This window comes from Lethenteron reissneri, chromosome 21 (genome assembly GCF_015708825.2).
Source record: "Lethenteron reissneri isolate LAM-NWPU_2019-01 chromosome 21, ASM1570882v1, whole genome shotgun sequence".
NCBI lineage: Eukaryota > Metazoa > Chordata > Hyperoartia > Petromyzontiformes > Petromyzontidae > Lethenteron > Lethenteron reissneri.
In genome coordinates, this window is record NC_083799.1 from 13,410,326 (window position 1) to 13,437,792 (window position 27,467).

A 27,467-nucleotide genomic window follows, 5' to 3' on the forward strand; every position below is an offset into this window, starting at 1 on the left:
GCGCTACAAACCTGGACACCAGGGTTCGATTCCCGCTCACGGCCAACACCAGTGACGATTATTATCTGAACCGGTCCTGGGCCTCCCCTAGGTTGACTCAGCCTCAAATGAGTACCTGGTGCGGTGTGTAAATATATCCACTCGAGAGACAAAGGCGGACGGGCGTGGTGTTGGCTACCCATCTCCTCGTGTGCCGTGCCGGCCTGCATAGGTGCTCGCTAACAGCACTTGCCCCAAGTCTGTTTAGGATATACGGGGGATCTTTGTCTTTGGTTGCACGTAACACAAGGTGGGAATATTGGTGAGGACACTGCGCCACGTGGGTTCGATTCCCGGCCACGGCTAACATCAGTGGCGAATATGTGAACCGGTCCTGCGCCCTACCATAAAATAAGTACCTGATGGTGTTAATTCTAGATTTGAAGCTTTCGTGACTGCAAGGATTCATACTCTTAGGTTTTTTCGGTAAAGTCACGTAGGTAAAAATAAATAATAAAAATAATAGAAAAAACTTTATTTAATAATTTTATTTCTATTATTATTTCTATACTTTTTCTTATTTATTATTTATTTTTTATCTACGTGACTTTACCAAAAAAACCTAAGAGTATGACTACCTGATGGTGCATAAACATCACTGGAGAGACAAAGGCGGCCGGGCGTGGTTGTGCCCCGCCCCTCCGGCCTTCTTAGGTACCCGCTGGATAAAATATAAGTTACTAGCTCAGTGGGTTTTACGTGATAAGATTTAAAAAATATATTGTTTAGTTTTATTTGTGTCTATTTTATAATTTATTTGTTTACCTATACTTTGAACTCCTATCGCGTGTTTTTGTATTGTTTTTGTTGTTGTACATTCTGACAAGCCCCTACTAGACATGTGTGAAAAAGAGCTTTATAGCTCATCGGATTCCTCCTGCAGTTTAAATACAATATTCCGATTCTAATTATTGGGGTCTGGGTGGTTCTGCACGGGCTCACAGCGCCACCCGGCGGGCTCTATTGGAGATCTGCTCGCAACCATCGCCACTTGAAGTCCCGTTCGGGGCTGGTTTATGACGTCGTTCCCACACTTGAAAGGAAGTCAATTATAGTTAAAATACGGTATAACACCATGTGAGACTAGGCTCTAAGGAAAGCTGTCTCGGGTGTGGACCAATCAATTTCAAGGACAGTGCATACATTATCAGAGTTGTGTTTTTTGTTTGCATTCCGACTGCAGGTATTGTGGTCTATGCAAACATGACTCCTTGTAAAAAAGGTGTCAGTTTTGTTGCCAGATAAAAATGTAAAAAACAATTATCATACGGTATAACAAAACTATGAACTATTTTTAAATCCTTTATATTAAGTTCGCTTGCTTGTTTGCTTGCTTGCTTACGACCGTGCAAACCTTTTGGTCGTTTTTTAACCCACTTCCCGTGATCCAATCGAGCTGACATTTTGCACACAGACTCGTTGTGCGAGACAATTAATGTTCGTGAAAAAAATGTCCAAAATTTTATACTGTTTAGGGAAAACAAATTAAATATTTAATTACCAATTGTTTAATACTGCAGACAATCATCTGACCCATAGGTGGCAGCCATCTCAAGCCAGAGGACGAGAGGACTCTAGCCGCCACGCATATAAAGGATTTAGAGTGAAAAACTTTGTTTTTACGGGTTATACTTATTTGTATGTTACCAGGTAAGGCCCACTGGCTATCACAAATGATGGCCAGACAAAGTGGACTGATCGTCACCACGTGGACATTTATAGCAGCAGCCGAATACTCAGAACGCGTTGATGTTGATTCTAAACGTGGAGGGGAAAGGGGCCGTCCATAAATGACGTCACGCGATTTTGGACGATGTTTGACCCCCCCCCCTCGTCACACGGTGTCACAAAAAGTCAGACCCCCCTCCCCTCAACTATGACGTCACAAAGCTCTGCCCCCCCCCCCCAAATAAAACATGCTTCAAATCGCTTTAAGCTATTGTCTTTGTAGTGCGTATTTAATGTGGCGCTGCACTCTGATGTTGTAGGAGAAAACATGTATTCAAAATTATATTTAATTAAGTAGAACGTGTTGTCTACATTTATTTAAAGTTGCGCATTTTTATGTGACGTCACATTTCTCAAACACCCCCCCCCCTCGTCACACATCGTCACAAATGTCTGACCCCCCCTAGATGCGTGACGTCATTTATGGACGGCCCCTAAGAGAAAGCGAGAGACGCAGGAGGCATTTCAGTTTCATTCATTTCATTTATTTGGTAGAGCCCTGTGAGCTATTCGGCTCTTGAATCGGGTGCAACCGCAACAAACAAAAACATGAACAATAAAACATCTTAAAGTGACTTTGTGCAAACAGCAAATCCAAGAAAAGGCAGCAAAATATTGCAGAAAAATCACCGTACACCAACGCTGTGTGCAAAAATCCCAGTGGGATGCAAGTCAAACAACAACCACAAGACAACTTAGATTAAAGCCATCAGTCTAACGCCGTACTACAACAAACATGGCCAAACCAAAAAACTTTTCGAAATCACCAAAATAAAGCCATAAAAGCAATGTAACAATGATCATAGAAACTGTGACCGAATTTTCACAATAAACGACATAAACCACATGTACCACCAAAAACCCTGTAGCCATAGCTGGCTGCATGAGTCACTCCACAACAGCAGGAGCATCAGTCGGAGTATCAAAAAATTGTCAATGCACTTTTAAGATCAGCACACTAAATCAAAACACAGATCATACTTTGCAGCGGTCATCCGGAGCGAAACATTTTATTTTATTTTAGGCATCAGCGTCGGGATCGAACCCACGACCTCCAGCGGGCCGCCGTGACGTCACACTATTTAAAGCGGCTGCGTCACGTGACGACCGAGACCACCCCCACCCACGTTAGCCCCTCCCAACTTCGCGTGATGTCACGAGGGCCGCGCGCGCGCGCGCAGACTTCGTACCACGTGACTTGACCCCCCCCCACCGCGGCTCCTCCATCTCCCCTCCCTGACACCCCCCCCCCTTAAGCCGGGTGACGTCACGAGGCTTGGGCCACGTGACCCGCGCGCCCTTCGCCGTCGGTAAGAGGCCGCGCGCGCGCGCGCGCACTCGGGGGTCGCGTCGGGAGCCCCGCGTTTCCTAGTTCTCCTGCCGCCGGAGGGGTCACCCGGGGTGGCCTGATCACTAGGCCTCACTGACCCCCCCCCTCCCCTACCCCACCCATCCGAGCACAACTCCCGCCGCCAACCACGACCACCGTAACCACCGCGCCGTAGCGATCGCGACACGTAGAGGGATAGCAACAACGACGACGCAGGGCGATGGGAGTGCGGTAAAGGCGAGGGCGAGTTGAACTCCCACCCCCCCTCCCCTCCTCCGCCGCCCCCCACGTGTCCGCCTGGCCCAAGAGGCCACTGTCACCATTGTGGGGGCAATGCCGGCGCGGCCTCTCGCCCTGCGTGGCGGCGAGGGTTTAAACTCCACCCGCTCCTCTCTGTCTCTCGCTGTCTCTCGCTGTCTCTCTACTACGTCGGTGTAGGTCGATGATGAGTGTGGTTGTGTACGTGGCTCCTCGAGCGAGACTTGCCCGCGTGTTGCCGCGTTCGTTTCTCGGCGCCGTCCCGATGCGCCGCCGCCGCCGCCGCTGCTGCTGCTACTGCTGCTCCTCCTCTCTCGACTTTTTTCTGCGTCTTATTTTCTGCTTCCGTGTTTCCGTGCGTTTCTTTCAACGCGCGTCTGTGTGGCTTACACCTCGTGAGTGTGCCCCTGTGTGTGTGCGCGCCTCGCTGTCGCGCCGTGTCTCTCTGTATACCTGCGTGTGTGACTGCTTGTCTCTGCGTTCCGCCGTGTTTTAATGCCTTTCCCTCCGCATTGCCATGTGCGTGTGACGTTGTCAATGTCCAGCCTGTTTTTGTTTCAATCTGCGCGCGCGTGACACTGACTGACTGACTGCGTGCTGCTGCGTTGACACTGTTGTTGTTGTTGTGGTTGTTGTTGTTGTTCTCTGTCTCTTCTCGTGCCTCTTAGCGGTTGGACCGCGTCGGCACGGACGCGGCGGCGGCGGCGGGAGGAGGAGGAGGAGGCGGACACGACAGCTGCGCTGGCGGCGCAGGCTGCGCTGGTGGTGGCGGTGGCGTCTGGACGGGGCCCGCGCTTGGCTTATTGGGCCCGAGCGCGATGAAGGAGATGGTCGGCGGTTGCTGTGTGTGCTCTGACGAGCGAGGCTGGGCTGAGAACCCGCTCGTGTATTGCGATGGACACGGCTGCAGCGTGGCCGTGCATCAAGGTGAGGATGCGGCGTCGGTTCCGCGCCGAGCCTGCCCTCGTTCCCTTTAATGAGGTCCTCTCGCGTTCTACTGCAGCAGAGGTTTTTCGAATTGGCCACGTGTGAGATGCGTGCTTTCACTGCCATGAGATGTTTTGACTGCTGTGACGTTGGCTTGTGGTTAGGGTGTGAGTTAAAGGTTCATTCGGGAGAATATTCCATGCTGGCTATTAGAAACTAAACTATTTTGCATAATAAAGGTTTTTTTGGGGTTTTATCGCGTAAATAATGAATGTGTCGTTAAACCCGCCACCACCCGACACAGCCAATTAGGTTTGTCACGTAAACAGAACATGCCAATTCGTTGCTAGTACAGCCCACCGATGTTTTGGAGAGCAAATCTATAACATTTACAATCTGAGTACGACGTTTCACCGGTAATTACAACCGGCATCAGGCGGCAGCCAGATTTGTGGTGGGTATAACGACACATTTATATTTACGAGATCTAACCCAAAAAAACCCTGTATTATGGATGATATTGGTCGTGAAAGCCTTCGTGTTAACTTTTTTTTAAAGGTAAGTCCCACGGAGCTATATAGCTCTTTTTCAGAAGTGACCTGGGCACAAATTATTTCTCATAGAAGTGGCTTATCATTTGGAAATTTATAGCGCCCAAATTATATAAATGCATGTTTCTAAATCTGGAGGGAAAAACCGGAGGACTCGGAGAAAAATCCATGCGACCACGGGGAGAACAGGAAAACTACATATATACAGGCTTCATTACAAACACCAGGCAAAAGTAGATTATGTAATTCATTTGTGTTTGTTGATGAGACCGAGAACATACAACTGGCCCAGTTTTATGCTGCTGAAAAACATTTGTATGAAATGCCCATAGACCAATGGACCGCATCGATTTATGTTCTGTATTTGGCGCGACTTTTAGATGTTTATCCCTGTGGGTGGTGTAGTCCTCGACTCTTCCAGCTCATATCAGACGAGTTCAAAACCATTATCCTTTAACGCAGGTATTTCTTGCATGATGTCAGGTGACATGATAGACTTCACCTCTATAAAGGTAGTGTAGAGACCCTGCCGAGAGGCTTGTCCGCTATATATATGGCTAACAATCATTGGCCAGTAACTTTTGTACATTGAGAGACGTGAGAATCTAAGTGGAAAATTCCACTTCCACCTTTTTGTCATTGGCCACCCACTCAAGTGAACTTGAGTGGACTCAAGTTGGCCTGATTTCTCCCAGCACTTGAATGACAACTCAAGTTGTGTTGATAACACGGAGTTTCACGGTTTTTTCCCAAGTTACTCAAGTTGTCACAAAAGTTAGTTGGATCACTTGCGTAGTATGTAAAATTAAATTTTAATTCTGCCTACAATATTTTTTATTCACATTTGGTAATGTACTCCATTTTGACCAGAATAGTGACAGAATTCAGGGCAGCCCCAGAGGAGACATGGGGGACAGTGCCAGAATTGCCAGCTAACTCACACTCCCATGGAAATGAGAGGTGGTAGAGAGTGGGGGGGCAACTGCCCACTAGACACTCAGATCAGTAGGGCCCTGCTGGATTATTAACAGTAGCATCTGCCGTAGACTTAATAATGTTTGTCAAAGGACACCTAACCTGTGCCTGCCGAATTGTAGTGAATGTGAGAAGTGCATTCAGTGTTTAGTGCAGAACTGACACTGTGTAAACTATACAACACTGTGGTCAGGACGAATCACCAAATACCACTGTTTCGTACCAGTAGTGTGCTACAACAATCTATGTGGTATCAAATTACTGTGCAGACATACAGTCAAATGCAGTTTGTGTAACATTATCTTCATTCGATGTAGACTACTACCGTTCGACAAATTAACGACTGATGGGCACGACATACTGGCGCACACCACTATGGTCCAGAACTCCCAAATCCCCTGGGCTGCAAGAGGACCAAGGAGATAACAGGATGGAAATGTGGCTCAAGAACCCTCTTTGTGGACTTGAATTTTCCATTCTTAAGTATGGAATTTCTCTGGGTATTTTGGTCCTTTCACACAGAAACCTATTTATTACTGTGACATGCTGTCATTAATGTAGTAGTGAAAATGTATATATATAATTTGCATAATATAGTTTTGTATCAATGGGTTCTCACCTAGTATTAAATAACGCTCATGTGTGTATATTTGCAATACGATCCACTGGCTCAATCTTGCCTGAGATCTCTATTGTCAGCCTCCGTGTACATGGAACTTCGTACTTACAGTTCCAGCACTGAAGATGATGCATCTTACGAGGCCGTCGTTGATATTTTTACGATGAACAACAATACATGCAACTCATTTGCTCTTTCAAGCTGCTCAAGAGATAATCGGAGATCACCCATAATCATTGACACCGCTTTACTTGCAAACATAACCCAAGGGGCCTCTTGCCTTCGGGTTTTCTGTGTTTAAAGATTATTTCTGTATTGTTTAAAAGTTAACAGTATGAAGCATAATAGAGGTTTTTGGGTTAGATCGCGTAAATATATAAATGTGTAAAAACCCGCCACCACCCGACACAGCCAACTAGTAAGGGTTGTCATATAACAGAACATGCCAATTCGTCACTAGTACTGTACAGCACACCCGTGTGTTGGAAGCCACAACATTTACAAACTGAGTACCAAGACTTGATAAAGAGTTATATTTTTTTAAATGGGCTGTGGTTTATCCTTCCACTTAAAACATTTGCATAAAAAAACATCAGTCTACATACTTTTCTTTGTTTATTTAACTGGTGACATGAAGGGTACCTGTCAATTTTTTTTCTTTCACAAGTTCATGTAATTTCTTCCTAAAATAATTTCTCTTTCAATATCACTTTCACAACTTTCATCACAAGTGTTGTTGGAATTTGTTAATAAGTATCAAGTAAAATACACCTTCAGAAGACTTACACAAAGTGTGTATTGGACAGATGTGGAAATTCTATTAATGACTGTGACTTTGTTGTGTGATCCAATGCTTGCTAACAAATTCCTGTCCAACTGCTCAAATTGAACGATTGCCCAATGATATAATCGCAATTAATAGTTAATTCACGACACGTTTAAACTGTGGCGTAAGATATTGATAAGAAATTAAAACGTGTAATTAAATCAGGTAAAACTTAATCGATGTTTCATTCACGCTGTGCACCGTAGTTTTATAACCAGGCAGTGTGGTGTTATCTAGCTGGTGTGCGTATGTGTACGCACGCATGGCCCTCCCCGTTGCATCATGCGCCTGCTGCTGTCGTCCGCAGCTTGTTACGGGATAGTGCATGTCCCCACGGGGCCGTGGTTCTGCCGAAAGTGTGAGTCGCAGGAGCGAGCAGCGCGAGTGGTGAGTAGTGCAAATGGTCCTGCACACTTTCACACATGCATGCATGCTCACCCTGCACATGTGCATGATCGCTCTGCATGCATTCAAGACTGTCCACCTACTTACATTAGTAGTGGCCTAGGACCTCGGAATGCTTCTTAATCTTTTGCGATACTTTAGCATTGCTATCGGCATGTAACGATTCAACACCCCGCCCCCACCCCATTAAATCAATTCTCATTGTCCCATTTTTTCTACTGTATTGCTTGTTTTCTTAGGTATTCTGTGTCATTTGTACAACTTTAAAACATTAGCATAAATACAACAGCATATGTGCATTTGATTTGCATAGAGATCAATGTCTGATTTTTGCATGAACATTTGGTGTCTATCACGAGTGTGAGAAATAGGTACATTTTAACAAATGAATAGGTAGATATGTTATTTGCTTAGTTAAGTAACTGAGCTGCAATACTTTTGAAGAGGCAAAACTATTTAATAGCCACTTGTTATCTTTGCCCAGTCTTAGAAAGGGAAATTAATACCATCCTTCTGAAGGAAGGTGTACTTTGTGCCTAAAAGAAACTTCAGGAAAGATTTTTCTTATTTGCCAAAATGGAATTCGAACCGTTGGTTTTTCTTCAGGTCACAATAGCAACTTGCGGCACCGCACTTTTATCTTTGGCTTGCCGTGTAGTGCGCTCTGCATTCTGCGCGCATAAATAGCCACTGAAGACACTATTGTGTCTGTGTGCCCGGCCGCGTGGAGGCGTTTTCAATGGGTGACAGCAGGCGATGACAGCCTCCGACAAGAGCCCCTCCTGCTTAGAATGGGTGCGCGAATCAGATTCTTCCCCGCTTGCCACGATTGATGCTAACGCTCCCATGCACTGCTGCATTCCACGTCCCTCCATGCAACTTATTCAAGGGTTTTTTTTTGGTACAGTCTTGAGATGCCCCTTTTATTCGTGATAAAGTTTGTTGGGTTAGTTTGCGTAATTGTGTCGTATACCCACCTCCACCCAACACAGACCATTAGTAAGGTTGACCTGGCATGTATTGCTCCACCACACCGGTGTGATGGAACACACCTACAACATTACCAATTGAGTGACATTTTGCTGGTTCTGTTCATGTGACAACCTTACTAATTTGCTGTGGCTGTTGGAGGTAAGTGTACGACAAATTTACATTTACGCAATCTAACCGAAAAAACTTCATCATGAATAATATTGCTGGTGAATGCCTATCTGTTAAAATGCCCCATTTATACTTTGTACATTAAGAGTATTGTTATTGTAGAGCTAAGTCAGGGCCAGCATTTGGCAGTGCAGAAATATCCACTCTTGTATTTTGCTTACGTGCTCCCATATCACACTCACATTCGCTAACCCGCATTGTTGACCAGCATGGTGACCCATATGGCATTAGAGGCCTTCAAAAGGGCTGTATATGTACATTAGTTAAATGTTTTTGTTGAACAGACCTCGGTTCGAAATGTTAACGCAGCAAAGCGATTTTTGACATTAATATTTGTTCGTTATCTTAATTCCAGTTTGGTTGTCTGTGCCGGGCGTTGTCTAAGAGAAACCACATTTTTTGGTTTTATCATTTTAATAAGAGGCTCAATTTTTTTTGTTGCACGTTCGGGGCGCAAACACAATTGGCACATGCTGAGTGTTGGGTCAACGGTCAGCGGCTTGTCAGATTGCTCCTTCAAAAAAAAAAACCCAGGGTGTGTCCCTTTTTACTCATTACCTTCCTGCAAGGGTCACCATTGTCAATAGTAATTTGTGAACTATTTACATGCACAAGTAGGTTTGATTGATCGCATGGCTTCAATGGGAAAGATGCCGACTTGTTCAAGTGTGTGGCAAATGGGCCTGCTTTCAGAATGCGCCTTCGTGGGTTTCTTAAGCGTATGTGTCGCGGCAGACGGCGCACTTTGGATGTAGATCCCTGCAGTGCATTCAAGCCCTCTGATCCATCGTCACCTGCTGCTCGATGTTAACGCACGCAACGCTGATTGATGTTCCCACAGAGATGTGAGCTTTGTCCACATAAGGATGGAGCATTGAAGAGGACGGATAACGGAGGTAACTGACTGGCCATCAGGGAAAATGGTTACATCCACAGACGGGAAAGGCGAGCTTGTGTGGCATGCTGTTCGGATCGGCGGGCTTCCACCAGAGACGAGCCCAGGCTATCCTTCTCACATGCCCACTCGTGTAAGCGGATCTCATGGCCCAATGAGCCTGATGAGATGAAACGTCCAAAAAGGAAGTGGGTAACTTGGCCATCCTCATTACAATCAGTTCTGTAATCTGCCGCTGGTTTGCATTGCCACATCTTTTAATGTCTGCGCATGTTTAATGCGTGGTACATTGAATCCAAAGTCGTCGATTCAATCACCTGTGTGTCTACACTGTTGCATGGTTACTTAAAAACTGCAAAGCGGAGACACAGATGGACTGGTCATAGTACAGTACTGGTCACTTGACCCCCTTGTATGGCAGGTCAGCCTAATTAAGTATCTCGCTACAAACATTTGTACCTGCTATCCGTAAGGTTACGATGCATCTTCATGTATACGCATGTGGGGGGTGGCGACGTAGTCGTTGGCGTGTGCATCGAGCTCGTCTCTTCACAGGTGCACGCTGACGGCAATTTTTCTCTCACCTCGGGCATGCAGGCTGGGCACACGTGGTGTGTGCGCTATATATTCCTGAGGTTCAGTTTGCCAATGTGTCCACCATGGAGCCCATAGTACTCCAGTACGTGCCTCACGATCGCTACAATAAGGTGAGTGCCGCCCACCTCCCCCGCTGCACTTTCCGTCGAAGCCATCGCCGCCTCTGCCAAGAGGCGCCATTCTTTGCCGAGCTGTGTCGCGTCGCACTTTTCCGTTTCGGCCGAGCTGAGGAGTGCCGCTTCGTTGTCGCCGCGTTTGCGCACGCAGACGTGCTACCTGTGCGAAGAGCAAGGGCGCGAGAGCAAGGCGGCCACGGGCGCCTGCATGACCTGCAACAAGCATGGGTGCCGGCAGGCTTTTCATGTCACATGGTACAATGAGCGCTCGTGCCTGCACAGATGCATACACACACAAAACATTCTATATTAGTCCCTCGGTTAAACTTTTTTTTATCCGTTCCACGAAAACTACTGTTAACCAAAATAACTGTTGATTGAATTCACTTATACTAAAAAAAAGAAGTAAAAAAAAATCACTGAGTCTGCAAGAGAGCTGTTTCCACTGCCAAAATAGAAATATAATATAAACAAAGCCCATCGTGGTCTAAACGCTCAAATGGGCATCGCTGATTGGCCGAGTGCACGCTCGGATTGGCCGAAGTTGGCGCCATTGCATGCATAACGCAAACATATCGTTAATCAACATTTTCTTTAGAAAAGTATTTATCAACATTTTAACGTTAGTCGAAATGATGCGGTCCTATCGGAGGCGAAATGTTAAGCAAAAAAACGTTAAACGATGTCGCTGTTAACCGAGGGACGACAGTAGTTTATAATTGTGTTGGTTTATATCAGCAGGGATGAGGATCCTATGGCCCGAGGCATCATTTCAGATACTCCGCGGCCACATGAGGCCGACCACTTGAAAATGGCCCAAAAACGAAATCCGTCGTTGCAAACGATTTGGCCTCACTGATTTGGCATGAAAGGACAATGTTGTACATTTAATGTTCATGCATTCGGTCATTTCGTTCGCTACAAGGGCATCTTGCGTTAACAGATGTGTGTGTTTGTGTGGCCCACAAAGGTATTTGAAAGTCTTATACGGAATTTCCCACCCAGAGTTCATACGGTGGTACTCTCCCACATGTGTACGCTAACGGACCTGTTTTAATTGTATGATGGCATAGCATGACGGAGTTTTTTTCTGGCCAACGAGGACAGTTTATTTAGGTGTATTTTAATAACAATTATTGTTTGAGAGCATACACACAACTCTGGGGGTTGTCATGTGACCTCTGTGATCTGGTTGGAAATTGCCTTTCCAATAGCCCATCAGGGGGGAAGCATCGATGACATTCAGATATGGGAAACTGCATTTCTTTTACATTGGAAAACTGCAGCAACTATTACCAGGGTCACTTGCCAGCAGCGATGGCCATAACATGCCCAGGTGTCGGTATCTGAAGGGGAGTACTATGTGCTTGCTTCAGTGTGGCCGCACACCTATACATGTGGTGCGGCACGGTGGCGAGATGTTAACTACCTCGCCTGGTATGCAGGAGGTTGTGGGTTCGATCCAGGCCCTGACGCCTGCTGTATATTTGGAGTGTGCGAGTTCTCCCCGTAATCGCGTGGTTTTTTTTCTTGGTTCTCCGGTTTTTCCCCTCCACATTTAGAATGAACATCGCGCGTTTAGAGTATTTGGCTACTGCTATACATTTCCACGTGGCGATAGGCCACTTCGTCGATCTATCATTTGTGTGGCCAGGTCGCTTCTAAATAAGAGCTGTATAGCTCCGTGGGCATTACCCTGGTAAATAAAAATTAAAAATAGTGATTATCGTTCAGTGCGATGCCTGCTGCACATAGTGATGCCGGTGTGTGCCTTGACAGCGCGCAGATGGCCGGCCTGCTGTGCGAGGAGGAGGGAGTGGGGGCCGACAATGTCAAGTACTGTGGCTACTGCAAGTACCACTACAGCAAGATGGTAAATGGCACGTGTCGTGGAGTTTGTGACGTTCCTATCTCGCTCTTAATTGCAGTTGCTTGCTAAAGCAAATCGGATAAGCCGCAAGCGGATAATCGAGAGTCTACTGTATTTGGCTGCTATAAATTTCCACGTGGTAAGTCGCAGCGTTAATTATCGTTTGTGGCCAGGTCGCTTCTGAAAGCTATATAGCTCCCTGGACCTTACCTGGTAAAATAAAAAATAGTTTCGTTTTATAGTATCAGGACATTGATGCTTACGTAGGTAGTTGGCACTGCTGGTGCAGGGTTGATATTAGCGGCGATGTTGTGATTGTCGCTGCTGCCACTGTAACGCTCACGGTGTTGTCCAACAGAAGGGGCGCCCGGCTGGACGGAGTGCGTTTGATGCCGGGCTCGGCGAGGCTGCGTCGCACTCTCAGGAAAAACACGAGCGCGACAAGAAGGTTCGTTTGTACCGCTGCACACGCTGTGTCCATGTCCGTGCAAACGGGATGCGCTCAGTCCTAATGGGGCTCGGGTCAGTGCTGCTAGGTTCCCAGTCAGTATAAATGAGTCTCAGTGCTCCTGGGATTCATTGGGTACCAATGAGTCTCAGTCGTACTGATTTTTGACCATTACTCATGAGTCTCAGTGCTACTGAGTATCTGTCAGGACTGATGGGTATTGGGTTAGTAAAGTTGGAGTCTACTGAGGCCAGTGTTCTTCATTGCAAGGCCCGCGGGCCACTGGTGGCCTTGAATGCGGCCTTTGACGTGCAGCCCCTGACAATACATAAATGTGAAAACACCCCCCATCATCGTGCTGTCAAACCCAATGGTTTCAAATATGTGGTGGCCCTCATACTGACGATGTCTTATCGGCGAAAGTGGCCCCCCTCTGAAAGTTGGTGAAGAACACTGATTTAGGATAATGATCCTCCATCAGTATTAATACATCGCAGTCAATACTGCTAGATCAGTGTCAGTACTACAGGGATGCAATCTGTACTGCTGTACCAGTCTCTGTACTGATGGGTTCCTGTGAATATTTGTATGTATCCTTCAATACAACAGCCTGCTTGGTCTCTATGTGTGTCTCTGCATGTGTCTTAGTGTGTATGCCTTCGTATCGGTTTGTCTAACTGCGTATGCACGACCGAGGGAGTTATGAAGGCGGGGGGTACGGACTGATGGCTGTCTACTTTGCCACGACCAATGGAGAGGGGAGGGCGGGAGGTGGGCTGTGGGTGTTTGAGGTTCTTTCCCTTCCTATTATTCCAAAAATACCACGGCACACCGGCTACAAAGCTCGGTTGTGTGTGTGTGAATGTTGAACTTCTTTCGCACCATACGTAGTACTGCCAGACACTGTCTCCCAGTGGCTTAGAGTTCCAGTGGCTTTTGTCGGACACCTGCAGAGAACATCACATTTTTGTGTGAGGTTTGTCCCGGTTGTCCTGACGTGCCCAAACGGGTTTTATGGAATTCCGTTTGTGGGTGTGGCATTGAGTCTTTGTGCGAATTGTTCGGGAAAAATGTGCAAGTTGTGGTAAAGCGCTTGATGTGACACGACTGACGAGTGGTGATGTGCGCACTGTGCAAAAACACAGGGAGGCACGTTGGGTCAATCCGGATCCCAGCCCGGCTCATTACCCGTTCCGTGTTTGCAGAAGAATCGAGAGAAGGAAAAGCAAAAGAGGCATAAACGAGTGGGGGAGCCGAGCCCCCTACTGCCTTCCCTCACCGTCACCACTGAGAAGGTCAGAAGTCATGCCATCGATGTCCTTAATTGTCTTATTTTTCCCAGATGTCCCTTTTGCTGTGCCATCTTCGGGAGGGTTTGGGTTGCATTAAACACCCAAGACGTTTTGTTCCCGTGCACGCTTGACAAGGTGTAGTCCGTTTATTCTCGTTTACTTTCCAAGACAAATTAACCGTTTGGTAAGCTGCATCAAAGCTATAATTGACATATGTTTTTTGGTAATTTACTTCGGGAGAGGGCTTCTGTGTTTTTTTTGGTGGGGAAAAAAATTAGAACTTAATAGGCGAGGTAAATGTTATCGCGTAAAATGACTCGCATCCGTAGTGCCTAATGGTGGTGACCATATCCACAGGTGTTGTTGTCGTCGTGTGATCGTCGTGAAAGATGGGGGATTAATTGGAGTGACCAAATACGTACTTCTCTGATATTCGCTCGTTATCCATTGCTTTGCGACACGCAGATGGAAGAGGCGGTACATGCCGAGCAGGTAGTTCTCACCGGAACTGTTCTCTTCATCAAACATTTTTTTCTCCTGGCACTCCAGGGCAGGGTGTGGCCCTCTTCAAAATCAAACTTGGTTCTTTGGCAAGGTGGGGGGGCGATCTTTCTCTGGATAATTGGTGTATTTCTCATCCTATGGGACATTCTTTTGCCAGTATCAAAGTATGAAAAATAACAATAGGTTTTTGCCATTTTTGGCAATTAAACAGGTGTTAATATGTTCAAACACCAAATAGATAACTTTTGCAAGGAATCAAGTCTCCATTAACCATACGTACTTGTGGCAAACATCAAAGCATGTTGTTTGCATGCTTACCACAAGCATGTGTGGTTAATGCAGACTTGATTCCTTGCAATAGGCGTCTATTTGGTGTTTGAACATCTTAACACACCTATTTTATTGCCAGAAAGGGTAAAACCTATTATTTCTCATCCTCGTGCTGCATTTGGCTCTCTGGTTGTACTTACGCTCTCTGGAGTGATGTAACAAATCTCTCGATTAAAATACTACTGTCCGGTCTCCCATTTGCCACCACTGACCAATCGGGGTTAATTTGGCAGCTGCCTACGTGAAGTGGAAAATGTAAATGAGTTTATTTGATCCTCCTCGTTGTCGGTCCGTTATCACCAAGCGTGGTGCGTGTCTGGTGAGTGGCGAGTAGTGAATGTCCGGTGCTTATCAAGAGTGGCAAGTGGTGATGGTCGGCCTTAGGCATGTGTAGTGACGCGAGTAAAGCTAGTCTTTACATGAATTAACAGCAGGCGATGTCCGTCGGATGCCGCGTGGTACAGACGTACACCAGCCCGAGTGGCGCCTTCCTGAACGCGTCGCTCAAGCGCCTAGACGACCCGACTTCTCGATTCACCCATGCCAACTTCAAGGAGGTGCCGGTGCACTCTGGCACCGGCAGTGAGGGCTCCGAGGGCAAAGGTCAGGATGGCAAGAAGAAGAAACTGCCCCATGGCTCGGGGCAGAAGGGAAAGAAAGGTGAGTGTGGGGAGTATTTTTGTAAAAGTTGTGATTTCATTATCGTCCAGGGCCACACGCCAAAACGCGTGCGGTGTACATAATGACGAAATGCTGATTTGAAAATGTCTTGTGGTAACAATAGTAATAGGGCATGTAAAGATTCACCGTTTGATACATTAAATACATTAAAATCCATTCTTACATTTTCTGTACTAGTATTGAATAATAACATGTTTGACTTAAATTAGTAAAAACTTCGGTATAAAATGTTCATAAAAACTGAAGTTAAACATTGAAATTGGTGACCTTGGTAGTTGAGTCCCTGCACGCGGCCATTGATACTTTAGTTTCCACACATGGCCCCTTCCCTTCCCACTTGGCGACGACGCAACGTCTCACAATCGTACGTGCACGCCACAGGCGGCAGTGGCGCCGTCAAGTCGGTAAGCCTCGTGCAGTCAGCCCAGGAGCTGCTGGGCTACGTGGACCTCAACACGCACAAGGACGGTTACGCGCCGGCGAGCGGCCTCAAAGGATCCGGCCAGGGCTCCGGCGCCACTCGCGATGGCCCCAAGGCCATGGATGGTGCCTGCCAGGACCCCGCGGCGGTCCAGAGCAAGGCCGCGCTCGGCGGCTCGGCCGCTCCGCCTCCGCCGCCGCCACTGCCTCCGCCGCCCCCGTCGTTGTGCGCGCCGGCCCCCACCGCATCGCCACCGAGGCTCTACGAGAAGGCCTACGAGCACTCGTCGCCCCCCAAACTATACGAGAAGGCCTACGAGGAGTACGTCATGAGTGGCTTCAGCACCGTGGCTGGGAAGCGTTCGCACCCCTGCTCGTCCGGAAAAGACGAGTCGGGCCCCGGCTGGGAGAACAAGCGCAAGGCGAGCAAGAAGGCCAAGCCTTCGGTGGGCCTCGCCAGGGCCGCAGCCGCGTCGGTCGGTGGGCCCGGGGGGGCGCCACCACCCGCCGCCGCCGCCGCCGCCTCGTCGATCGCCAGTGCCGCGACGTGCCCCGGAGGCGGCGCCGTTAGCGGAGGTGCGGCGGGGCCCCCCGCGCTGGACGGGCTGGCGACAGGTGGTGGAGTAGGAGGTGGCGGCGGTGGCGGGGGAGGAAGGGCTGGCGGCGCAGGGCGGCCCGACGCCTTGCCCACGTCCTCGCGCCTATCGAGCTCCTCCAACTCTTCGTCGGCGTCCTCGGTGGCGTCGTCGACGAGCAGCGCTTGCGGTTCGAGCGCCAAGTCGCCGTCGTCGCAGCGCAACGGCAGCTTCCACAGCATGAGGGCAGCGAGCGCCTCCCCTCCCGGCTCGTGTTCGCACAGCCCGCCTCCGCCTGGTCTGCCTGCCTCGGGTACGCCGTGTCACCATCGTCGCCATCAACGTTATTTTCCTTGTCGTTGTCAGGGTGTATTTTGGTTTATATGGCAGTGTGTGTTGTGCACGTGGAGCGGGAGTGTAGCGGTCAGCACGATGCGCTACGAACCCGGCAACCAAAGTTCGATTCCCACTCACGGCCAACACGAGTGACGTTTATCTGAACCGGTTCTGGGCCTCCCCTAGGTCGACTTGGCCTCAAATGAGTACCCGGTGCGGTGTGTAAGCATCGCTACTAGCGAGACGGAGGCCGGGCGTGGTGTTGGCCATCCCACCCCCTCTTGTGCCGTGTGCCAGCCTTCATAGGTGCTTGCTAACAGCACTTGCCCCAACAGTCTGTAAAGGCTATACGGGGGATCTTTGTCTTCGTATGCGGTGCTTGTGTGTGGTGAATTCTCTGCGTGCGGTGTGTACGGTCATTGTGGTCCGTATGCTGCTGGTGATGCATGTGGTGCATATTCCCCAGCAGAGCGTGCGATGTGTGCGTGCTGTGCACTTGTGGGCGCGTTCAGGTGGTTTCCTGAGTGGGGACGCACCACCGTCCCTGCAGAGCTCAGGGGGGCCCTCTCCTCTGTTTCCGTCGGCGCTGGCCCAGCCGCACCTACCCACGCTGCCCCCATTGCAGTTTTCCTCGCCCGCTTTCCCACCAACGCTCTCCACACAGGTGCGGTTGACCTCCCTACCTCCCTCCCTACATCCCTACCTCCCCCGTACGTCTGCGCCTGCTTCTTGTATGCCCCACCCCCTCACCGCCTCCTCTTATTGAAGACGATGCCGTTCCTCGACTCTCAGCCCACTGAGCTGCTCAAGTGAGCAGCGGGCAACATGCACACGCGGTGTCGCGCTTGGTACTGTTATCCGTCACGATCATGTTCTATTCGAACACGAGAGAGGCTGATTAATTTGGTCACTTGCCACTGATGCTCACCCCGGTGGCAAGCGATATCGCAACCAGACCTTGGTCTCCCCTCGGTCGACTCGGCTTTGAATGAGTACATGGCACGGTGTATATAGGTCAGCGCTGAAGAGAGGGAGGCAGCCAGGTGTAGTACTAAGCACGCCGCACACTTGTGCGCCATGCCAGTCTTCATAGGTGTTCACTAACAGCCTATGTAGGTGTTACGCAAGGTTATTTGCGTGTTTGTGTGCGCAGAGTGGAGGGTGTCTGCGGTCTCCCCATGGTCTGGCACCGGCTCATCTGTACGGGAGTCCCCTCAGTACGGCCACCAACGTGGCCGCCCTGCCCACCATTACACCCGCCGCCGAAACAAGCGCCCTGGACGGTGCGAGTCAGCTTCTCGAACGCAGTCGGTGTCGCCAGCGCAGCCATCGGCAAAACTCCTAGCGCCGTCACCACTGTCGTCTTCATATCATCGTTACCATCATCGTCATCGTCCTTATCGCAATAAGTTTTATCACTACTGTCGTCATTTTCTGAACATTTGAAGATGTACACAATCATTCTATACGTGCAGTATTAATTTTACATCATCATTAAAACTTTTGCAATAAGATTTTTACATCGATTGCTCTTGCATATGCCAAGTTTACGATTAACGATGCGTGTACACGCTGCAGACACCGACATTTTGTCAAATTTTTGCACTAGCAGTTGCATCTCGCTGACGTTTGCGTGATGGTGCACGTGCGTTTGTAGACAAGGCAGTGGACAGCTCTGACTCGAGGCTACATAAAAAGAGCGTCGCGTCGCACAACAGCGCCCCATCTTTGTGAGTATCCACACGAGAACACCTTCCGGCTGGCGTGTGTCTGCCATGCACAATCGTGAGTTGAGGCGATTATCAAGTCGGGGCAATTTGAAAACAAGTTGGTGCCAGAAATTCTCTCTGTTGCTGGTTGCCACCACCATTCTTCGTGGTAAAAAAACGAGTTATCTCCAAATATTGGATCCACCCCCTCGTTGACAACTGGGATGACAACTTTCAATCAGAACAGAGATCACATGACAATCCAAGGTTGTGTGCTCTGTCGACCTATTAGCGTTCATCAAATACAGTTTTCAAAAACTCTGTCTCATTGGCCAGAAAACAACTGTCACTTTGTAGCAGTTGCCAAAGTTGCTCATAGTAGAGGAGTAAAGCACAACTTTGTGGAACGTCAACTTTGTGATCATCCCATGCAGAAGCTGGCCCAGCCATGGGTGGTGTGAGTTCTCAACGGGAATGAGGGCTGCCCCCAGAGCTCCCCCTTGACTTTTGACGAATTGCACCGACTGCAATGTGAAAAAGAGCTACACAGATCAGTGGGCCTTGGTCAAATAAAAAAAAATTTGTTTAGCTTGGTGTGCGCCCACGCGTTATTGCCTGAACGTGCGACACCATGCCCGGTGCGTGCAGTCTGCAGACGTCCGACATGCAAGTGCGCTTCGACGCCGCTCCGAGCGCTCCCTCCGGGCGCTACGATGTCCCGCAGCCTGGCCTGTCCGTGCGCTACGAGCCGGGCCACCTGGGGCCCGGGATGGGCCGCTTCGACCAGGCCCTGGGAAACACGCCGAACCGCTTTGACCTGGGCCAGGCAGGCATGGGCATGGGCCCTGGCCCTGCCGGGCTGGAGGCTGCCCAGCAACCAACACCCACCAGCATCGAGCAGCTCTTGGAGCGGCAGCTGAACGAGGGGCAACACTTCCTGATTGAGCAAGCCGCTCCGCCTGATGGTGCGTTCCAGCTTGCCGTCATTCACTAAACTAAAACTATTTAAAACTAAACCTATTTTTTATTTTACCAAGTAAGGCCCACTGAGCTATATAGCTATTTTTCAGAAGTGACCTGGCCACAAATGATAGCCCAATGAAGTGGCTTATGTGGAAATTTATAAAATCTAAACACTCTAAACGCATGTTTCTAAATGCGGAGGGGAAAACCGGAGGACCCAGATAAAAATCCACACGACCAAGGGGAGAACATAAAAACTCCAAATATATAGGCGTCAAGGTCGGGATCGAACCCACGACCTGTATACCAGGCGAGGTAGTTAACATCTCCCCTCCGCTAAGTGACCCACATATTACGGTCACTCTGACCCACACAACACACTCACGGTGACGCACACGGCGACCCACGTTCAGTACCAAACCCCCCGCCCATCCTGTCCGACTGCGCGTGCAGTCATAGGCTACTTGCGGGGCCTGCACCGGCTGCAGACGGAGAACCGTCGTCTCGAGGAGCAGATCCGCATGCTGACGGCGCGACGCGAACGCCTCATGCTGCTCAGCAGCCAGCTCGCTCTGCCGCTGGGGCACGCTGGTACGGTGCTGCTAAACGTGGGTGGGCGCTGGCGGGCATTGGTAGGCATGGGCGGGCATTGGTGGACGCGGGCAAGTACTGGCAGGCACTAGCGGGTGCTGGCAGACACTGGTAAGCACTAAGGGGCATGGGCGGACATAAGCAGGAATTAAAAGGCATTAACAGACACAGACTGGCACTGGCGGGTACCGGTGAGCGCTAATCGGTGTGGCGAAAGCGAGGCAGTGTGGCACACCATGCAGGTTATAGCACCACTTCATTGATCGTCACAACTGGAGGACCGGAACTCGAGTTAAACTGGAGGCCCCATATGGGTGCAGTGTTGAATATATTAGTTGGGCATGGCAATTACTTAACAAATGTAAATTACCCGTGAAAAACAAACCTGTGCTGTCAGTGCGTTCTTACCTGGTTACCTGGTTGTAAATAGAGATAATGTATCTGCAGGCGTCAGCAAATATTGGTATCATATCGTCTATATCAATGGGGCAAGCACACACAAGGGATGCATTTGGACAGTGTTAATTGTGTATCATGTAAATAAGATAAATCTACCAAAATATAAAAGAAATACCACAAGACTACTTATCCTTACCAGTTGTGAACCCTGAGCAGACTTAAGCCTCTGATTTCCATACAGAATTGCAAGTCAGAAGTCAGAACTGAGTTGGTGGTGGAGGGAAGGGGAGGTCGTCCAAGTAATGGAAGAAGTGATACTGACCACGATAGAACACATGCGAACTCGACAAAGTAATTATCAATCCCCCAATGGGATCACGAGCTCAAATTTTGACAATTAAATCAGTTATGGGGGACTGAATCATTACGGTCCTAATTGACAGGACAGCATGAGAGCTGGCATTCGTGCAGTATTATATTATCATTCTATTTAGATAAACAGTGTCTCTCTTGCATTACGTGTTTATCCATAAATCTCACGCATAGTTACACTTTTGTAATTACAGCACAGCCTCTGCTCCCTCGCCAACATCGCACACTCCCCTCTTACTTTCACCACCTCCCACCGATCTGATGTGAAACGATGCCTAATTTAAACAAATTCTTGCACTCACGAATCAATCGTTATTTGCAAGTGATGTGGCGATGTTACATTTAGGCTGATAGAGCAATGAAAACGAACCCGGAGAGAGAATCGATAAAAAGATCTTACGAGATGGTCACATTGAACCGCAGGGTGTTGCCGCCCAGGGGTGATCACTCTGGGAAAAACAGCCGTCAACTTTTACAAGCACACAAAACAATGTCCCGTGGTGGATTTCCTAACGACTCAGGTTTGTTGTTGTTTGTTTTCACTTTGGGATTATAATGCTTCTTGTCAAACCCGCCCGGGGCCTTGTGTTTATTGCCACAGATCAGCAGTGCAGCAGGAAGACTCCGCCGGGTGGTGCCGGGTTTCACATGGACGGGTCGCTCACCATGTCTGCCGCTGTGAGTCGTCTCCCCCCCCCCTTCCCCCCCTCGTTCTTCTGTATCGCTATTCCTCACCGCTCAACCGATTCGGTGGGGGAGCCCTGGTCCGACCAGCTGAAAATTCGGGGGCTAGCCGTAATTTCAATAAAAATATACATTAAAAAACACGTGTATGTGTATTACACACACAAATAAGCTCTCCAGTATATGTAGTACAAACGTGAGTGTGTTGGGTATGTGTGTATTCGTGTACATATCAAAAAATTAAAAGTACTTTGTGGTATGTATCTGTTGAACTTCTTTCGCATCGTATGTAGTTAACCGTGCTTATCAAAGGTATTTGTATGTTACAGTGTACTGTAGTTATGTCTGAGGGTATGTTTTTCTTAAACAAACTAAGCTACTGTGGTGAAGGCCTCACTCTTAAATGGATCGCTGCAGCCACGTGTTGGCTTTCCCGTTTGCTGGTAGTTAGGACAGTTTTACAACTCCTCAAGTCTCGTTTTAAAGTTCAAATCCAGTCGCAGACTTAATCGCAATGTTGTGAATGTGGCAGTGAGATGAGCCGCTCAGATTCGTTTGCTTATGCCCCCGTGGTCAACAGGAGTCGGGCTCGGGCACCCCTCTGTCCGTACCAAGCAGCTCCCCTCTCCTCCCGGGCGCCTCCCTCACCCCGGCCGGAGTGGCCGGCGTTCTGCACCAGCAGCAGCAGCACTCACTGCCTGTCGCCTCCGGCATGCTCGGCATGCAACAGCAGCAGCAGAAAGGAGCAGCCATGCCCACCCTGACGCCAGCTCAAGGGGCGGCGTGCGTGCCCACGGGAATGCTCGTGCACCCTCAGGGCCCTGGCAGCAGCAACTCCATACCAAGTCTGGTTGTACAGCAGTCGCCACAGCAGCAGCAGCAACAACAGAGCCTGGGGATGCAGCAGTCGCTCAGCTTGCAGCAGCATAACACCGTTGGAATGCCGTCGATGAGCGTGCAGCAGCAGCAGCAGCAGCATCAGGGCGCCGGACTGACGGGTGTGCAGCAGCAGGTGGCAGCTGGTGTCGGCGCGATGCAAGGCGGCGCCGGCAGGATGTTAAGCGGCCTCCCCGGCAGCCAAATCTCAATCAATGGACTCGTGGGGGCACTCAACAGCGTCGTGCAGACGCCAGCGGCAGCGCCCATGGGGCAAAACTCGAGCCCCAACCACCCCACGCTGGGCCTTTCGATGCCCAGCAGCCTCGGCAACAGGTGTGGAGATGAACCCGCCCGCGCGCTGCCAACGTCCACATGCGCCCGCTCACTTGTTGTTGTTGTTTATTTTGACTTGTCTGGCTTTTGTCCACAATTTTTACCTAATTTTGCTCGGCATCATCACGAAGTTAGAATCTATTGGGATTTCTCACAGAGCAGTTGCTTTAAACACTGCAAGTTTAAAAATGTGCTGTGCGCAAGGTAAATTCACAGAGCCACCTCTGCAAGCCCATCAAGTGACCTCTCCTTCCACCGAGTCGGGGGCAGCACTTTCCCACCAATTCTGCTTCTGAGAATATAATGTTGAAATTTTGAATTTCTAAGAATAAAACGTTTTCATCAAATTAAAATCCCAAACCCACTTTAATGTTTTTCCTCTTTTACAGTCATTGTTAAACAGGCTGAGACCATCGACTAGTTATACTTGAGAACCTGATGTCATCACAGGTGGCTGCGTGGATTCAAACCCAGAATCTCAGCAGTGCCGAATGAGGGCGCTTACTGACCCCCCTTCCTCCCGGCCACATCTAATGACATCTGGTCTTATTTTATGATCCAAGCACTCTTTTATAAAAAAAAAAAATGTGTATTCTAATTATCGTCACCTTAGGCCCATTGTGCAATGCAGCCAGACAGAGAGATTTTTAAAGGATGAAACCCAGATGGTCTGACCAGGTGGTTTGAAGTGGGAATAGCCTCTGAAAAACACGTCATTAATTGGGCCACTTTTACTGTGTGCTTTATCTTCCAGAGTTGTTTGCTGCCGACTTTCATTTGCATCCTCTGGCAAATATTGACATGCTTTTGTGTGGCTTGCTGCTGCAGAATTGCGTCCGCGTGCGTGTTTATCTCCGCCGGTGCATGTCTTTGACTCTCTCGTGTGTATGCAGCATCTCTGGGCTCGCCCTGCTGCAAGACCAGCAGCGCCAGATTTTGATGCACCAACAGCAATCCTTCCACCAACTCCTGGGAGACCAGCTCTTCACACAGGTCAGACTCTTGGGCTGTCAGAGGTGCAAGCAAGCACCAGTGAGTTCGCCAATTATTGATTCGCTTGGCGGATGCAACGATTTGTCGATCAATATATAGTTTTTATTGCTCTAAATACAGTTATAGAGGAGTATTTACACCTTGTAATAATCCATTATTTAAAACCTTAACATTTAAGGGAATTTTCGTACCCAAGTGTATTTTGTATCTGTTTGCATATTTACCCCGTGCCATTTCTAAAGCAGTCGTCTAAGAAAAGTTTAGTTTTCTACGTGTAATGATTTTACACAGGGCCCCTCAAGCCCCCCTCCTCCACCATGGACTGTTGTGTATTGCAGCGTTATTTTCTTCTTTCGTATGGCTGACGTAGATGCAGAGCAACAACTACAATTTCACATTCAGGTGGTCAAGCCAGATAACCGCATCGGGAGCAGCGGAGTGTATCGATCGCTGTGATGTCTCCTTTGCATTTGTGGATCGGGCATTGCGTCGTTATATGGTTGTACGGCCTCTATTCTGGATGACCAGTCGCACACTACTGGAGAGTTGTAAATGTTCCATTTGTGCATCAGGTCTTCGCATCTGCCACTGTTTGTGCGGATGCAATTTAGAGTGAACCATAAGTGTAATAACTAACATGTGTACCGTCAATTGCATCAGAACAATAGGTCAATGCGCACACCTCCTTCATAATTGGAATATTAAATACAAGCCACAGTGCGATTGAGCCCATGAAACCCAAATTACGGACCATATAATAAACCACTGGTCTACGCTCCGTCAACTGAGGAAGAATAGCAAAATTGCACTAACTCTCTCCTGAAGCCCTGAATATATTGCCATGCACAAGGATGGAATGAATCTTTTATTGTTTAATATTTATTATATTTTATTATTTCCCTTCTACGTGACTTTACCGAAAGAACCAAGAATATGAATCCCTGCAGTCACGAAAGCTTTAAATCAAAATTTGGAATGAATCTGTCCAGGTAAAGCCCGTTTGTCAACCCGTTGATAGATAAGGGCCTCCCTACATCATGCGGGACATGGGGGTTATTTGACTATCCTTAACTACGCTGGTCTGTGTCAATTGGTGAAGGTTGCTTGAATAGATAACAGGAGCATAGAAGTTACAATTACTGATTTGAGTCCCCCATCCTGCATGGCCACTGGACAGGATCCTCAGCAACTGATGTACCACCTCATGCAGCAGCAGCACCAGCAGCAACAGCACCAGCAGCAACAGCAGCACCAGCAGCAGCACCAGCAGCAGGGCCCCAGCAACGCCGCCTCTCACGAGCAGCACCTGGCGGGGGGCCCATCGTGCACGCTGCCCCCCCTGGGCGGCACCCCTGTGCCCGTCTCTGCTCCTGGCCAGGCAAACCCCTTCCTGAGTCTTCATTCTGACCAGGCTGCTCTGAAGGTGAACCGTCTGCACAAGCTGCTGCTGCTGCTTTGCTCTTCTCCTTTGATTTGGGCTGTAAACTAGGTGGCGGTGGCGGCGGTGGCGGGCGTGGTGGCGGCCGTGGCGGCGCACGCCTGCAGACCAAACCACTTTGGTGGCAGGGTTGGTCGATCGAGCTGATTTCATCTTGTGCTCTGAAATGCCAAACCTCCTGGGTTTCAATGTGGCCCAGTGATGGCAGTGTACATGCATTGACATCTTGCTGATATATCTATATATATAAAATGGAAATTTGTGTATGTGTGCCTGTTCGAAATGTTTAGCATACTTCCCGACATGCAACAAACTTGAAATTTGGCATGTGGGTAGCTTCCAGACTGGACACAATGCAAAAAGTATAAAAATAGACTTTTGTATTTTTGAGGGGGGAGGGGTGGGGGGCGCAATAATGGATATATTTTGCACGGCAAGTGAGCGGTGACGTCACATCTGTGATGACGTCACATCTGTGATGACGTCACATCTGTGATGACATCACATCTGTGATGACATCACATCTGTGATGACGTCACATCTGTGATGACGTCACATCTGTGACGTCACCTGCATGCAGCAGCGTCACGCTGTGTGCCTGCTGACGTCACGCACCCCCACCCTCCGCGTAGGCCGTGTATTAATCCAAGACAAGAATTCAAGTCTCGGGCGAAGCCGGGTAGTATAAAGCTAGTTAGTAATAAATAAGCTGCATTTTTTCTTCAAAAGTTTCATGCACTGGCAGATGTGGCTTGACTTTGTCTCGATATGGTATACAGTAACAATGTGGACTGGTACACTGAGCTAATATTGGCTGGGTTTGGGTTGAAGATGCAAATATTTAAACTCTTGAAGTTGCTCCTTCACATGTACGACATCACCTGGCTCAAATATAGATTTTTTTTCTTCTTTATATGTTTGTAAAAGCCCGACGATGCATATTTGGCCCCATGATCGCCCCCTGACTCCTCTGCGCTCTCCACTTTCTCGTCCACCACAGAAGCGCAGCGAGAGAGGCACCCCCGGCAGCGGCGATGGAAGCTGAAGGGTCGTCTCCGCAGGGCCGGATCTGCGGAGTTTGCGCAGGGCAGCTAGCGTGAGCAGTGCAGGGGGTTGAGGAGAAGAGGAAGAAGACGGGGCAGGGGTGGGGGATGTCATGCTATGCTGGCATGGAGATGGCAGCGGTGACGGCTTGCCCTCGTCGCACGGCCGTTGAGATCACCGATTACTTGAGCTGAGCCCAGAGAAACTGAACTCACTTGGGGGAGCACACGGAGAGGCATCGACAAGACACCAAAAATGTACCTACCTCCTCTGGCATGGTCTCGGCAACGGCTGCTCTGCACGCCTGCCGCTCCACTTTCTCACTGCTCTTATGGTGCGTGAGGATGAGTGGGAGGCAAGCTTTTGAGTGGTATTATATATATTTTTTACAATTCCCAGAATGTATAAATATTTAGCGAGTGGCCCACTAGGTTTAACTTAATGTGGGAAAATTGCTTGGATTTTCGCAAAAAACGGATTGTGGATAGTAGGACTAGCAGTCGCCCGTCTTGGCCCAGGATATGGCGGAGCTGACGAGACCACGTTTATAGAAAAAGTAAAGTTTATTTGTTTTTATGAACTTGATAATTTTATTTATGTTTTTCCGTATTGAAATGGACACGTGTGTGCTTAGGGGGGGGCCCACATTGGGATTTTATTTTGCAAATGGTCTATCCGTCACGAGGGGGGCTTAAGTTACAGAAATTCATGGACAAGGACTCAAACCCAGGAAAATCATCCCTGCAAGTGCCCCCACCCCCCTCCCTATATCCACTGCACAATTCACCAATGAGAGGCCAGCATATTGTGGCCCCTGATGCACATCGACACCTCCCTTGCACGCATCTTCTTGACCGAGCCGTAGAGGGATATATTCAGTCCTGGCAGCAGACAATGAAATCTGCTACTATGGTAGTTTGTGTGCAGGCACAGGTTCCCTTTACGCCAGGCACAATGCCTCAATTTGCGAGTCCCGGTCACGGCGAGTTTGTGCCGTTGGGGTTCACGCTGCCAGCAGCTGCTGGACTGGGGGGGCAGCATCTGTCCCCAGCAGCAGAGAGCGTGGTCGCCGCAATCTGAACGAGACGCGGTATTCGTTGAAGTAGAACTGCGCCGTTCCCAAACCTGCGCTGCATTGCCAATTCTGCACCACGCTGAAATTGGCGGCCAGGCCGTTGG

The 27,467-nt window shown here is 48.9% G+C and overlaps 1 protein-coding gene across 5 annotated transcripts; it reads left to right on the forward strand.

Moving 5' to 3' along the window:
* Window positions 1-2,979: 2,979 nt before the first annotated feature.
* LOC133345262 (protein AF-10-like) lies at window positions 2,980-26,716 on the forward strand. Of its 5 annotated transcripts, none has more exons than XM_061555871.1 (22): window positions 2,980-3,077; window positions 4,024-4,282; window positions 7,561-7,640; window positions 9,661-9,715; window positions 10,312-10,421; window positions 10,579-10,682; window positions 12,207-12,300; window positions 12,656-12,745; window positions 13,891-14,040; window positions 14,503-14,529; window positions 15,336-15,531; window positions 15,934-16,860; window positions 17,396-17,547; window positions 18,037-18,166; window positions 18,541-18,613; window positions 19,241-19,557; window positions 20,009-20,146; window positions 21,519-21,595; window positions 22,182-22,813; window positions 23,707-23,806; window positions 24,984-25,229; window positions 26,245-26,716. In XM_061555871.1, the coding sequence occupies exons 2-22, from the start codon at window positions 4,174-4,176 to the stop codon at window positions 26,287-26,289; spliced, it is 3,852 nt and encodes a 1,283-aa protein (XP_061411855.1). In that variant the 5' UTR covers window positions 2,980-3,077; window positions 4,024-4,173; the 3' UTR covers window positions 26,290-26,716. The 5 variants fall into 5 exon arrangements, with proteins under 5 accessions (XP_061411855.1, XP_061411856.1, XP_061411858.1 ...); XM_061555872.1 differs by lacking the exon at window positions 2,980-3,077 and adding an exon at window positions 3,090-3,254; XM_061555874.1 differs by lacking the exon at window positions 2,980-3,077 and having other exon boundaries at window positions 3,368-4,282; window positions 13,951-14,040.
* Window positions 26,717-27,467: the final 751 nt, after the last annotated feature.